Source organism: Dunckerocampus dactyliophorus, chromosome 9 (assembly GCF_027744805.1).
Source record: "Dunckerocampus dactyliophorus isolate RoL2022-P2 chromosome 9, RoL_Ddac_1.1, whole genome shotgun sequence".
NCBI lineage: Eukaryota > Metazoa > Chordata > Actinopteri > Syngnathiformes > Syngnathidae > Dunckerocampus > Dunckerocampus dactyliophorus.
Genome location: NC_072827.1, coordinates 20,393,708 through 20,409,332, shown reverse-complemented (window position 1 = coordinate 20,409,332; position 15,625 = coordinate 20,393,708). Strand labels below are relative to the sequence as shown.

Below are 15,625 nucleotides of genomic sequence, written 5' to 3'. Positions count from 1 at the left end.
TTTGGATCATTGTCCTGCTGCAGAACCCAAGTTTGTATCAGCTTGAGGTCGCGAGCCGGACATTCTCCTTTAGGATTTTTTGGTAGACAGCAGAATTCATGGTTCCATTTATCACCGCAAGTCTTCCAGGTCCTGAAGCAGCAAAATAGCCCCAGACCATCACACTACCACCACTACATTTTACTGTTGGTATGATGTTCTTTTTCTGAAATGTGGCGTTACTTTTAAGCCAGATGTAGTGGGACACACACCTTCCAAAAAGTTAAACTTTTGTCTCGTCATACCAGAGTATTTTCCCAAAGGGATCATCAAGATGTTTTCTGGCAAGTCGCTGCGCTCTTGGGGTAATTTGGTTGGCCAGCCACTCCTGGGAAGGTTCACCACTGTTCCATGTTTTCGCCATTTGTGGATAATGGCTTTCAATGTGGTGCCAAAGCTTTAGAAATGGCTTTATGACCTTTTCCAGACTGAGACATCAATTACTTTCTTTTTACGACCCATGGTCGTAGATGAACCACAATGTATCCCAACCATTTCAGTTCCAAAGGAGTGAAAAACATGATCTCATACAATCTCAACTGATGCACTACAAATGCAGACTTGACTGTGTGTTTTTTAAGGGATTTAGCAGGATATCCTGGTTATCCTGGCTCAATTTATGATTAGCTTGATTAATCCTTGTCTACTCATCCTGGTTTGGGTTTTGTGCTACCAATTAAGTCTAGATGCTCTTGCTTTGGGTTGCTCAGTCATTTATCCTGGATGTTTGAACCCTACTTTCGTGCAACTGTCCCCTGGTTGCACTGACTATATCAACATAAGCGAGTCAGGGAGAGAAACAACAGCAGCTCGGGTTCAATACAAGCACAAGAAGCAGCAATACAGTTATTGTTAATGTCATTGTCAATATTACTATTACTAATGTGTGATTTTAGTGATTTTGTGTTATACAGGCAGGGTTCCAGACTGCGAATAAATGGTCGCATTTTGCGATTAAAATGAGACATTGTGAGTGAATTTTCCATCTGCGCATGTGTGATCAGATAAAAGTACTTTGGAGAGCTCCGGTGTCTTTTGGGGAACCCTGGTATTGGAAGACTCCGGTGTCTTTGGAAGACTTTGGTGCCCTGAGAGCTACGGCTTCCCCTTTTGCAAAAGACAATTTTCTGACTCCGATTGTGTTCTGTGGTTCCTATCTCTCTACTGGTGCGCGTCCTGCCAGGATATAACCCTGACAGGGGCCACTGTGCTCCTAGTAAAAACAAAAAGTTAGTCTGGAGCCCTGACAGGGGATCCTCAAAGTCAAACACAATCTGTTTCGATACCTTGGTCGGTTTTCCTACAGGAAATAATAGAAATAGTCTGTGCCAGGGTCAAACTGTTACCATCAAAAACAAAAAAAATGTGCTTTCTTAGCTGTTGTACAAGTGTTAAAATAAATTAACCACGATCATCAAAAATAAGAAGATATTACGTAAAAACAATAAAACACTGAGTCCCAACTTGATGACGAATTGACAAATGGATTATGTGAAGACAAGTCGTGTTTTAACATTGTCATACAAAGGTAAAAAGAAGTCGACCACCGCAAAATATAAAACATCTTTTGATACTCGCTGAACTTAAGTTTTGCATGACGCCATAGGTGACAACCATTCAAACTTCGAAGTTGGTGTGATTGTTGTGCTGTTTTTTTGGTCAAACTTGGAAATTTACAAAGTTGAGGATCCACTCTACCCTTTTGCTACTTCAGCCTAACTGATTGAGGCACAAGCCCACCTCAATTTTGTGTATCGCTGTCGGTGTTTTGTTGCTGCCATCTTTAGCAACTTTACTTACGTCTAGCAGAGTGTGTAAATGTTGGTCCTGGAAAACGCTGTGCAGGAAATCTAGATCCTTCTCGCTGCAATCCGTCAATGCGTGGATCTCCTCTAAACTGTCCAACACCTGAGACACAGCCCCTGCAACACAGCAACAGTTGTAAATATATATTACATTTGTCGCACAAGCTGAAAAGTAGCTAGAAAGCTAAAATGAGTACAAGAGTGTCACATCATGAGCCACATAAAGATACATACGTTCTGCTGCGAGCAGCCCTACAGCCGGGAAGCATTAAGAGAAAACAGAGAAAACAAAGATTGTGGAAAGACAGTTGTTACTTTCACTCGCATATGATTTCATGGTAATGTTTACTTTCAGGTGAATTGGTGTTCACTTGCTAAATATGCTCAATACAGCGGTACCTTGGTTAACGTCTGCCCCGGTTAGCGCCTTTTTTCGGTTCACATCTCAAATTTTGGCAGAATTTATGCCAAAATTCTGCCTTGGTTTGTGGGCACCTGCCTGGTTCATATGCAATATGGCGCTTAAGAAATGGTTGTATTTGTCCTTGGTTTGCTGACGCAGCCATCTAGGATCATGCGCCCATTACGTAATCTCGTGATACTTACAGTACGTATCCCACATCACAACATCAAATGTCAACCAGGAGCTGTCACATGACTTCAGTCAGTTTTCACATCAACTGACTGAAGTCATGTCCTCTCCTGAGTCGCTGTCGCAAGCAATGCTGTGGCTGGCGGCTGACAACGACTCCAGCGGCAAACAAGAACCACAATTACCATCTTTATTATTTGAATTCTGGATAAACAACTCAGCAGTAAGATGCATACACCTTTGCACAATAGCCACAATCATATTATAAGCCGCTAGTTTGCATGAAAGATGTCACTTGTTGGACAGCTCCAATCACGTCCTCAACTCCATTTCGAATATGTGCTTTTCCCCATTTACTTGTTGGCTAATTTATTATTTCGTGACTAATCAAAACGTGTTGTCATTGGTTTAAGTTTGTGTTGTGTTACCTTGATTTTGGCTGCATTAATTTCTTGATAATTGTCTCCATTTATTGTATATTTGCAATGGTTGCTAGATAATGCTAACCAGTGGTAGAACATGGACTGGATAGAATGAACGCTACATTGTCCGATTGATTGAAAAGCTATTGAACAGAATTATGAATGAATTTTGTGTAATGATCTTTATGGCCATATTGGACTGAAATGTAAATCATTGAATATTGAAATATTGAGTATTGAAAAACACTATTATTGTTTACTTTTTCCACAATGTGAATGAGAAATATTAATGCATATCTTCTGGCCTGAACAGGTCAGGGTTTTTTGTACAGCTTTGTTTTGCACCCAAAACAAACTGGATGACTTCATGATGAAGTGGCAAGCTGGTAGGATGGTGTTTTTCTCATTACTGTCTATGGAATATAGATCAAGGAGGAAAAAAGAGATTACCCTCCAAGCATAATCTCCTCTCCTCCTCCTCTCTCTGCAAAACTTCATTCCAATCCTCCTTGTTTGAAGAGAGGTAAATAAATGTAGAAGTGATGTTAAACGTTCTGTTGTTCATTTGTCATTTGTAATTACTTTTGCATCATTTTCTGCACGTAAAACTGTAATTATTGTCCATGTGTTTAGTGTTAAAATGTTTGGGTGTCCGGAACCAATTAATTGCATTTACATTATTTTCTATGGGAAAACTTGCCTTGGTTAGAGTCTGTTTTGGTTTGAGCTGGACCTTTTGGAACGAATGGAATAATGACGCTAACCAAGGCACCACTGTATAGTTCTAACAATAGAGCTTGACCTTATGGTTTTACATAGAGGCTAGGTTATAATAATGTTCAAAAACATTTTTAGAAGGTCATAAACATGTTTTCTATGCTCTAACTAGAAAAATATGAAATGTATTAATATTGAATCCTACTTTGTGGAAATCCACTATTTGCAGTCGAGTCTGGAACCAATTAACTGCGATAAACGAGGGATTACTGTAAGTCTTAAAAAAAAAAAAAAAAAAGAAGCAGAGTGCTATATAGAGAACCTTTGACTTGAGCTTTTTTTTTTTTTACGTTGGTCCTAAAAAACAGCAGAACGCTCCTGTTGTATGTGGATCTTTCACTAGCGTTTTTTGCAGGTTCTACAAACAGCAGCCTGTCATATAGAGCAGTGGTCCCCAACCCCTAGGCCGCGGCCCGGTACCGGGCCGTGGGTCATTTGTTACCGGGCCACACAGAAATAAAAAATAATTTCCATTATTTAATTTTTTTTAATGTTTTATTTTGAAAAGTGGCCGGATTCTCTCTGTTACATCCGTCTCACTTGACGCATTTCGATTGTGCGTGTGCTAACTTTATCTCATACCGCACAGATAGACTACTACTGTATTTTTACCATTTTTCTTTCACCTCATATTTGGTGTCAAATGCTGATACTATGTGGGAATGCATAAAGGTAAGTTTTGATGACTTATTGAATGCTAATGTGCACATTTGTCTCAAGTTAATTCATGCTAGCGCACTGCCTTTTACCACACACGTCCAACAGCGATGTAATCATCTCTCTGGAAAAACTTGGCTGGAACTTGAACTGGTGGATGGTGGGTCGGCATTCATTTTGTGCTTTTAATTTGATGCAATTCATGTTTTACACATGTTAGTTTTACACAATACATAATAAATAAGATAAATTTGATCGCTTTAGTGTACGAACCCCAGACGACAGTGCTTTTTCCCCTACATATGACCGCCACCACGCCCATGTTGGAGATGTCAAAACATTTAACACAAAGTCTGCATTTAGCTTTTTGTGTCCGAGACATCTGATCTTTAGCCAACCAGTCTTTATATTTGGCCGTTTTAAGCCAGTCGTCAGGAAATTTACATTTGTCTATTATGAGTTTTGTCCAAGATGGAGACAGAATGTATGTGGACATAACCTGTCGGTTAAAGCAGCAGCAAAATGTGATGACATCTGGGCTGGCCTTAAAATGGGGTGGAGTAGGATAACAGCAGAGGTCTGGCCTTTCAAGTTTTTTTTTTTGGTTATTCATAATTGTATCTTTTACAAAACAGAACAGTGATTTATACAATTTATGCAATTTAAAATTATAAAACCAAATTCCATACTTTCCATAGGAACCCTGTATATTAGCAACTGATGTGGTAAAATTTAAATTGCACTGATATTATATATAAAATAATAATGATAGTGACGAGAGAAGTCTGGTCCAAATGATAGTGATGGGAGAAGTCTGGTCCTCCAGTCCTTGTCTTTCTTAAAATGTGGCCTCCATAACAATTCAGCCCTGTTATAGTAAGTTGTTTCCTTGCCTATGTTGCCAAAGGTCTTGCCCATGTTTGCTTTAGCTGCTTAGTGAAAGTAGTGAAAAGTCACCTGAGGAGGTGGGGTCATCTGAGAAGTCGTGTAGTTCCTCAGGGGGGTCTCCGTAGTAGGAATTAAACTTGTGACTGGACACCGCCGCCAAGACAGCCCCCTGAAGCAATAAAAAAAAAAAAACAGCCAGCCAGGTGAACGTCCACCTTGTCACACTGTGATGTCACAATCATATACCTTTAGCTTCCTTCTGGCGTTGAACTTTCTCAACTGCTCCACAGTCTCTGGCAGGTGGATCTTGTAGGCATAGCGGTCTCTCTCCTGGGGAGGAAACAAAGGGCTTTGATATTCTGGCAATGCCGTGACATCACTGCGGCATCATTGTTTCTTGGTAATAAGCACGTGTATATAAAAACTAAAAAGCCTGCCTGTTACCTTGCAGTACAGTCATCCCTCGTTTATGGCGGTTAATTGGTTAATAAACCTACGTCCCACACCTGTGGCTCCCGTCCTTTATTTACACCGACACCAAACTACAACAACAGTGGGCATCCTGAAAACCTCCGTTACACTGGCATGAGACAGACGTCATTTATTGTTTGACTTCCCTGATTCTGACTGCAAAGAGGAAGTCTGACATAGCGGGTCAAAGACGGGGAGCTGTGTTATTTGTACAACATGAATGCGGAGGTATTTAATCATGTTGGTCGTACACCTTCCTTTGCATGATATAATTGTGTTGCAAATGTTGCATTGAGCCGACTGCTCTTTTTTTTATGAAGTTAAACCAAACTTTTGAGCCGTTTCTTCTTTGTTGGTGTTCGTCATCTTCTTCTTCACTGGTGTTTGTGGTTATTTCTTCCAGTCGGTGGACTGGGCATTGAAACTAAGAATTGAAATTGAAAAATGTGGACGACCTCTGGAGAATTGGAATGTTAGAATCCCATCGCTCCCATCGATGCTGGAGACTTGGTACCTCACCCTAATGATCAGCCTGTAATCCCACACATTTCGTCTCAGAAAAATTAGATACGAACAAACTACAGCATATATTTTGCTCTTTGACTGTGACGGAATCCGTGGTGACATGGCGACACTATCACTTACCCATTACACATTTTGTGAGCGAGTGTGAATGCTCAAACCTCAGCATTGACATAATTTTTTACAAAAAACGACAATTTTTGCAAGAAAATTGTGTGAACACTTTACTCTACAGCTATTACTGTAAAATAAAAGGCAGCCCTCCATCATTGCATTTAATATAGGACAGATTATAGCTGTAGTATGTAACTATTTGTACTTCTTATACTCTACTTCTTAACTACAGTTTTATAAAAGTCAAAACCCCAAAGCACTGACTTGGAAGTCTAATTCCACATGACACGTTATGTTATGAAATAGTCCGATATCCTATTCAATTTTAAGCAGCAGTTGTTTGCCAAAATGATGTATACATTTTTTTGACAAATGAAATAAAGTGAAAATGGCTACCTTGAGCCAAGGGTGGTTGAGCGCCTCGTAAACAGTGATCCTCTCGGCGGGGTCCAGCATCAGCATGCGCCTCACCAGATCTTTAGCGCTCTCTGAGATTTGAACCCACTGGCGGGGGTTCATCTATACACACACGCGCACACACACACACACAAAAAACAAATAAACATATACAAGTGACATATATTTCAAGAAAAAAAGTATTATGATAAATAGCACACTTAAACATAAAATCTAATGTACAGAATATTGATTAAATATGATGTAGTGTCATAATTATGATATGGCATCATAATTATACCGTATTGACAGTTTAAGATGTTTTTTTTTCCCCAGTAAAAATGTATCTTTGAAAGGTCATATTATATTCAGGTTCTAGAGATTTAGTCATGCAAACCAAGTGACATATAGCAGACATAAATAAGACTCGTGCTTGTGTGTGTTGCTATAAATGCGTTCCCTACTGGAGCGGTAGGCAGGACAGGACGTGACAACGGGGGTACAGAGTTGAGTTTTAGCTCGGCGTAGGTTTCGGCCGCCACAGTAATCAGTATTTTTATTAGGGATTATTGTGCTTGTTAGACGGGCGAAAAAGCTGACTTCCGGTTCCTTTTTCCATGTAGAGTAATAACTAAATATTATATTAGTATAGTGGTAGACTTTATCAAGGTAATTTAACAGTGTCACATAAGTTGCATTAGTACAAACAGCACCACTATGCCCATACCGTACACATTGAATAACTGTCTTGTGTGCCCTAAAAGACAGCAAAAACAGTTCCTTTACCTTGTATTTGCCCTTGCAGATGGCTTCAAACAGTCGCTCTTTGGTGCCGTAGAAAGGCAGACACCCCGATAGAAGGATGAAGAGAATGACTCCGCAGCCCCACACGTCCACCGGTTTGCCATAGGGCTCTCTCTTCACCACCTCGGGGGCCATGAAGTGGGGGGTACCTACACGACCTGGATATGACAGCAACACAACATGGTCTTCTTGGTGGACACAGAAGGGAACTTAAAGGTCCCCTACTTTGCAAAAGTGACTTTGTTATTGATGTTCTAACAGTAATATGTATGTCATGAAGGGAAAAACCTGCTTCCTCATGGACATTGTACCGCCTTAGAACCCGCTCCTAGATAGATGAGCCTGCCCTGTGTATAGTCACCATGGCTTTTACAAAATCAGGCTATGCGTCTGTCAGCTACAGACGTGGTAGCTGTATGTTCGATCATTTTGTTTTTCTTCAGCAAATGGGCTAACCGAGCATGACTTTGCTGTTAAAATATGGCTGTAATGTTAACACTGTAGCTCACATAGCTATGCTAATGTTTGTGTCCTCCTGAATGTTACGTTGTTGTATGTGATGTATGACATCTATTATGTTGGACAACACACACTGTTGGAGACAGCAGTGGACAAACACAGCTCATTAGCATTAAAGTTGCAGACATGTGTGTCACAATGGCGTGTTCCCGGTAGGCTTTACTAAAAGCACTTATCAACTGTCTAAATTCCAGCATCAAGTCTAGATTCTGGACAACACACTTTCAATACACTATTGTGGGACCTCGCAGACTTCCACAAAACTCTCACGGCTTAGTACTGTAGTAAAAAAATGTGCTTATTTGCTTAAACGGTTAGACCCACTACAACACTCAGTAGTGGTGGTGTTCTGTTTACCTCCGGCCACCAATCCCGACTCTCCCAGCTGGATGGCCACGCCGAAGCCTCCTAACTTGACGGGAGCAGAGTTCTCCTTGGACGCCAGCAGCACACAGTGAGGCTGAGGGAGAAGAAAGAAAAGAGAGTCTCGTGATTTTGTAGTGTCTTTTGAGAAAGAGTTTAAAGAGTGATTCCATTCTATAAATAACAAGAATCACACCAAATTGCCTCAACATTAGGGAAGCTCACTGCGGAGAGGAACAAACAATGAACTTTTTACTTCTTGAATAAACAAATAGGATATAATACATCTTAATGCATGTAGATGAGCAGTCTGTAGTCATCATTCAAACAGCTTCAGACCTGGCAACCTTGCCAATTTGATATTTTTAATTATGTAAAAATGCTGAAGGACAAAGCTTTGTTATATAGCATTATTAGTACCACCATTTCAGTCTTTTGCCTTTTTGCTCTATTTTTCCTTTTTTTTTTTTTTTAAATTTTTGTTTAATTTTATTTACTGCAGGCTAATAAAAAATGCAAATGGCCCACAAGCCGCACTTTGGACACACCTACTTTAAAGCTCTCGGGGGGTTGAGCCGTGAAATTTAGTACTATTTAGTGAGGAGGAATGTTCCCTCTAAGGTGTGTGCAGGCACAATCACGCCCTGCTCCAGCCTTCTCAGCACACAGCAAATCTATGGAGCACACAAAATAAAGCACAACCTGAACTGTAAATAAAATAAACATGAACCACCTTTTTAAAGGTCATGCCACAGCACTTTGACAAGGCCATGGCAAAGTCTTCATTTTGTTTTTCTTCAGCCATTCAGAGGTGGACTTGCTAGTGTGCTTTGGATCATTATCCTGCTGCAGAACCCAAGTTGGTTTCAGCTTGAAGTTAAGAACAGATGGCCGGACATTCTCCTTCAGGATTTTTCGGTAGACAGCAGAATTCATGGTTTCATTTATCACAACAAAACAGCCCCAGACCATCACACTACCACCACCATATTGTACTGTTGGTATGATGTTCTTTTTCTGAAATGACGCGTTACTTTTATGCCAGATGTAATGGGACACACACCTTCCAAAAAGTTCAACTTTTGTCTCGTCAGACCACAGAGTATTTTCCCCACAGGTCTTGGGGATCATCAAGATGTTTTCTGGCAAAATTGAGACGAGCCTTAATGTTCTTTTTGTTCATCTTGGAACATTTGGCCATTTTTGCCCAGTGTCCTTCTTATGGTGGAGTCATGAACACCGACCTCAACTGAGGCTAGTGAGGCCTGCAGTTCTATGGATGTTGTTGTGGGGTCTTTTGTAACCTCTTGGATGAGTCGTTGCTGTGCTCCTGGGGTAATTTTGGTTGGCCGGCCACTCCTGGGAAGGTTCACCACTGTTCCATGTTTTCGCCATTTGTGGATAATGGCTCTCACTGTGGTTTGCTGGAGTCCCAAAGCTTTAGAAATGGCTTCATCCCCTTTTCCAGGACTGATAGCTCTCAATTACTTTCATTCTAATATCTGAATATTTCAAGTGCCATGACTCACCCCAGTCAACATTCTCCTGGTATTTTCTTGTATTATACTCCCAAAATGATGCACATGTAATTCCACATGCCTCAGTTGATGGGACTTCATTGAAACATCTGACAACCGTAACCTATCACATCAATTCGAAGGGAGGTACAGCGGCTTCTGACAATAAAACTCTCTTGAATCTTCAGAAAAAAAGAAAATATGGTTGTAAAGAATTAAAGGAAAATTGGATTACATTTTTTTTAAATAAATTATTTTTAGGGCAGACTCACACCAGGCCACTCATTCTACAGCCTGTTTGCTTGTCCCATCACTTCTATATTGCTGTATTACTGCAATTTCCCTGAGTTTGTGGATTATTTAGAGTCGTTCTGATTATTTCCACTTGCGAGAGGAGCGATCGCATTAGTTGTATTTTTTGTGCACGTGAGTGTAGCCGTGGCTAAGCGAGCATGCGGTGGGTTTTGACTTTGTGGATTATTTTGAGTCTTTCTACTTATTTGTCTTCATGAAATGTGTTGGTTATCATTAAAAACTGGCGAGGAATGATCGCATTACTGTTCATTCTATCAGTCAGCAACGTCACATGCATGCAAGCGCGTGTGCTTGCAATCGTGCCTGCTTCTGTGTTTGATGTGTAATTCTCTGCTCAAATGCTAGGGGGCGGTGTTTTCCAGAGAGTCAAAAAAACAACTTGTTGACCTATTAGCTTGTTAAGTTTCCTTTGGTGCAACTGAACAATTAAACAAGATGGGGAGTGTTACTGGAGCTGGAACTAATGGTTGTGTTACACGTAGGGGTGCATGATACACGAGTCACAAAACAATGCAGGTACATTTTGAAATGCGTCTGTGTAGGCTCTCAGGCGTACAGGAGTTGTCCATCGAGGAAAAGGTTTCTTGAGACGTCATCTGTACTTCTGTGAAGAAGGTGTCGGACGTTTCGCTCCTCATCCGAAGAGCTTCGTCAGATATTAGTTCGCTATTATTATTATTATACTATTATTATTGCTGACGAAGCTCTTCGGATGAGGAGCGAAACGTCCGACACCTTCTTCACAGAAGTACAGATGACGTCTCAAGAAACCTTTTCCTCGATACATTTTGAAATGTTTTATAACTTTGCGTGCATAACCTAAGCATGATGCTTTTAGCTGTTGAACTTAAAAAATTTTTTTTTACACAAATCGAAACAGAAACTAAAAATTCTAGAAGTTAAAATAATGATGCCAGTTGTAGCTGATACTAATTATTTATGTTGATCAGTGGCGGGTGGTTCATTTTGTACTTAGGCCTGCAGTAGGGACTGTGAGGGCCAGTACTGTTAAAAAAATAATGATAATACTAATATATGCAGTGGAACTTTGGTTCGCGTCATTAATTTGTTCCAGAAGGTCAGACTCTAACCGAAACAGACGTTAACCATGCTCTTTGGTCACTTAAACTTTTCCTCCTTCCCAGCAGCATTGAATGCATCATAAAAAACGGTTAAAAGGATGTTACCAACGGTGCTCACTGTTCACTCCCTCTCCCTCTGAAGCGGCGATGACATGAAAAACAAACCCTGAAAGCAGCCAGCCTGCCATTAGTTACCAATTAAGACGCGGGACATTCAAACAAAACAACAAAGTTGTAAAGATGATGCAAGCCACATCAAAGAGCTTTGACGATCACAAGCAAACCAGATGAACTTCTATAGACATGAAAGCATGAGGGTAAACTCTTAAAGAATAATGTCCACGTGTGTAAGTTTTTTTTCCACATACTTCACATACTCTTGATAGTACTAAAGTGGAACACCGGTGCCCTCTAAAGGCAAACAATCATACAACAAAAGTACAAGGTAAGAATTTGTCATTATTTTGTGCCATATGTTATGTATTACATTTATATCAGATTTATTTGCTACATTTTTACAATTTTTTTGGCTTATTTATTGATGTAATGACCTTTTATTAAAATATATAAATCACAGAATTCACTAATAAGTGGCTTACGTTGCAGTTTGACCAATCAGATCATTGATCCCGCCTCTGACGGGTGACTGACGGATTAATATAATTCATGTTATGAAAAACAAGTCCATTTAAATGAATAAATCAGATGTGAAAGAATAAAAATGCATTTAAATAAAAATGCAATCATTAAATAATTTAAAAAATGTCATAGATGACAAGTCAAATAATAAGTACTTTTTTTCCCGGACACATTAATGCACAAAAATATATGTCTAAGAAATAAGACTACATTACAATTTTTTCACATTCAGGTGAACCTGGTTTTGATGTCACTTTCTTTTACCATGAATGCTGAGAAGGTGCCACCTATAGGGAAAATCTGGAGATGGAAGTGGAAATAATCATGGCAAGTACCCCATTTCCACCACAGTGAACACTGCAGCTACAAAATAAATAAATAAATAAATAAATTCAAAAACACAGTTGTAAATACCTTGACGTCTCTGTGGATGACGTTGTTGTCGTGGCAGTAGCGTAGCGCCTCCAGGATCTGTCTCATGTAGTGACTAAATCCAAAGGAACACAAGCATACGTACATGAAAATCTAAATAAAATTGCCACCGGGCTCCACCTGTGGCCATCATGTAACATTAACCGTATAGGCAATGTTTTCAGTCACATTTTATGTGTAAACAGAAGTTAACCACTGTACATTGTAAAAATGACGACTGCTTGTGCTTGGTAGGTGAGTCGCTTCACTTTCAGACAGCTCATTTTGTACATTCTTCTTATTTTTTTTTATTACTGTCAGCTTTGTCAGCCATATTGTACTAAGCAGCCAGGACAGGGATGTGCATAAAGTTTTCAAATGTCACAGCAAGTTGCATATGATCTCATACATTGATAATCAGACACTAGATTGAGCTCACCTGGCCACCGCTTCGCTGTAGACAAAGCCGGCGTCAGCCCTCTTCACGATCTCAAAGCACAGGTCTGCTCCGTCCATGCTGACACACACACACACACACACACACACACACACACACACACACACACACACACACACAAACGCACACGTTTTTAGATATTGCTTATTCATAAGGAGTCCTGCAGCTTACCACGAAACTACCACTAGAGGTCACCATTTTCATCATAACATTTAAGTGTTCTATCATTTGAGCTGCGTTTTTACAAGGGTTGAGAAAGCAGGAAGAATTTATTTACTTTTTTATTTTAGTCTTTATTTGTTTCCTCTCGTCGCTACAGAAAATAATCCCTCGCAGAATTCCACATTCCAAAAACATGTTAGGTTCATTGGTGACTCTAAATTGTCCATAGGTATGAATGTGAGTGTGAATGGTTGTTTGTGTATGTGCCCTGCCATTGGCTGGCCACCAGCCCAGGGTGTACCCCGCCTCTCGCCCGAAGTCAGCTGGGATAGGCTCCAGCATGCCCCCGCGAGCCTAATGACGATGAGCGGCATAGAAAATGGATGGATTGATAATACACGACGATATTTGTATTATTTATATAACAATATAAATATATATTATAGACTAAAATATATATTGTAGCTAATTATATTTCATTATATTTATTTATTTTAATTCAAATATTTAATATTGGAATCTATAAATATCTTTTATAATGTGCATTATTATTATAAAAATAAAACTACATAATTTCACATAAGCTATTATGCATTATTATTAATATTGTTATTATTAAAGCAACATTTTTGACATCATACTTTAATATTTCTTTCCAAATTGAAATTTAATTACAAAACTATAATATATTATAAAAGGTGAAAAATGCTTTAAATAAATAACATCATGAAAATGCATAAATAAACGGCTGGTGGCAAATAAACATCCGTAGGAGGAACTAAAATCCAGTCAAAAATGTTGACACACCTTCTATTGCTTGGGACGGTGTCTCAAAACCTTTGCTTGGTGCTGTACATATGGATCAATTAACAGAACATTACATTTATCCACCACTACATTTATCTGGCCGGTTATCTGCTGTTCTCTGAAGGATGAAGTGCTCATGAAGATCATCTCCTGATCTACCACTACCTGCTTGGGCGCTACATAGGGGAGAACTATGAACCATGACAATCCCATCAGATGGACCAAAGGCTGCCTCTGTGAAGAACACACGACATGCGCCAAAAAATGGCCTGCTTGGTGATAACAGAATTAAAGATGAAGATGTGGGGGTTCAGTGGAAGGAAGCTAGAGGTGGCAGCCAGTGTGTAATCTTAAATCTCATCTCCTTTCCATACTTCTTGTTCCTCAGCCTACCCCCACCACAGCCTGCTAACAAGAATTGTCCTATCAGCAGCGATTATATGGGAAAAAAAACACCGCAGGGCTTGCTTTCTCCGTCGTGCTTTTGCCGCAACCTCTCTCCTCCTTTCTGCTTCCTCCCTTCTTCCTCCCCCATCATCATCATCATCATCATCATCATTATCACACCTTGCTGTGTGAATGAATGATTAGTGTGTTTTTTGACTCACAATTCAAAGACCATGTAGAGCATCCCGTCTGAGCTGTAGGTCTCCAGGAGCTCCACAATGTGAGGGTGTTTGAGCATGTGACAGATGCTGGCCTCCCTCTTCAGGTCTAAAAGAGGGAAAAAAAACTTTTTATTATTACTATATGTGTAAAATTATAAAAAGATCACCTAATTCAGTTTTCTATACACATGATTAGTAGGGGTGGAACAGTGCATGTATTCGAAAACAGATTTTTCGCTATGGTACCAGTGTTTCCCCACAGGATTTTAATGTATATGTGGCACTGGACCATAATGACCATAATTAATACAATTTAAGACTCATTTCACATCCATACTGGCAAAAACAAGTACAAAAACATGAAATCGGGGAACATTTAATTTTTGTTGTTGTAAAAAAGAGCAAATGAAACCTGATACATATTTTCCTTGTTACTTTATGCCTTTTGCTCTATTTTCCCCATTGTTTCTGTTTTTGTTTCATTTTATTTCCTCCAAGAAAAAAAGAGCCACTGGCCGCAAATGGCCCCTGCCCCACAGTTTGGACACCCTTTCTTTTAAAGCAACAGCACTTTTCGGTTTGTGTCATAAGAAATGTGCAACATGATCTCATTTTCAAAGCTTATTTAACAACAGAAAATTAACTTGACCCCTTAATTGACATAAGGGGGTTGGTTTCATTTCGTGCAGGGATAGACACGTGTGTGTGTCATATAACACGCGCAAGCAATTAAAAAGAACATTCACAACTGTTCCTGAACTCCATGTAAGCGAACACTGATTTATATGAAGTTAATGATACTGTACACGGTGCAGAGCACGTGATTAGGCGGCCTCGAAACGATCTCTGGCCATGGTATGTAACTTACGTAACTTTTTCTGTAATGCATTCAGAGAAGGGCTGCGCGGTGGCCTAATGGTTAGCCTGTTGGCCTCACAGTCAGGAGATCGTGGGTTCATATCTGTGGACATCCCTGCGTGGAATTTGCATGTTCTCCCCGTGCGTGCGTGGGTTCTCTCCCGGTACTCTGTCTTCCTCTCACATTCCAAAAAATATGTATGCTACGTTAACTGGAGACTCTAAATTGTCCGTAGATGTGAATGTGAGTGTGAATGGTTGTCTGCATGTGCCCTGCGATAGGCTGTCAACCATTCCAGGGTGTACCCCGCCTCTTGCCAAAAGACAGCTGGCATAGGCTTCAGAATACCTGTGACCCTCGTCAGGACAAGCGGTAAAGACAATGGATGGATGGATTTGG

General features: G+C 40.0%; 1 protein-coding gene across 17 annotated transcripts in view; it reads right to left on the bottom strand.

The window, feature by feature from the left end:
* Positions 1–15,625, bottom strand: part of caska (calcium/calmodulin-dependent serine protein kinase a) — a 106,162-nt gene that overhangs the window by 26,352 nt on the left and 64,185 nt on the right. For 12 of the 17 annotated variants that reach the window (XM_054786155.1, XM_054786146.1, XM_054786147.1 and 9 more), the window contains exons 3-12: positions 14,368–14,473; positions 12,773–12,850; positions 12,337–12,409; positions 8,364–8,466; positions 7,470–7,645; positions 6,684–6,806; positions 5,427–5,510; positions 5,250–5,349; positions 2,079–2,096; positions 1,840–1,961 (exon numbers count right to left, since the gene is read on the bottom strand). In XM_054786155.1, coding sequence (XP_054642130.1) covers positions 1,840–1,961; positions 2,079–2,096; positions 5,250–5,349; positions 5,427–5,510; positions 6,684–6,806; positions 7,470–7,645; positions 8,364–8,466; positions 12,337–12,409; positions 12,773–12,850; positions 14,368–14,473 — 983 coding nt within the window. The remainder of the gene's footprint in view (positions 1–1,839; positions 1,962–2,078; positions 2,097–5,249; positions 5,350–5,426; positions 5,511–6,683; positions 6,807–7,469; positions 7,646–8,363; positions 8,467–12,336; positions 12,410–12,772; positions 12,851–14,367; positions 14,474–15,625) is intronic. The other 5 variants (XM_054786148.1, XM_054786153.1, XM_054786163.1 and 2 more) reach the window with 1 other exon arrangement.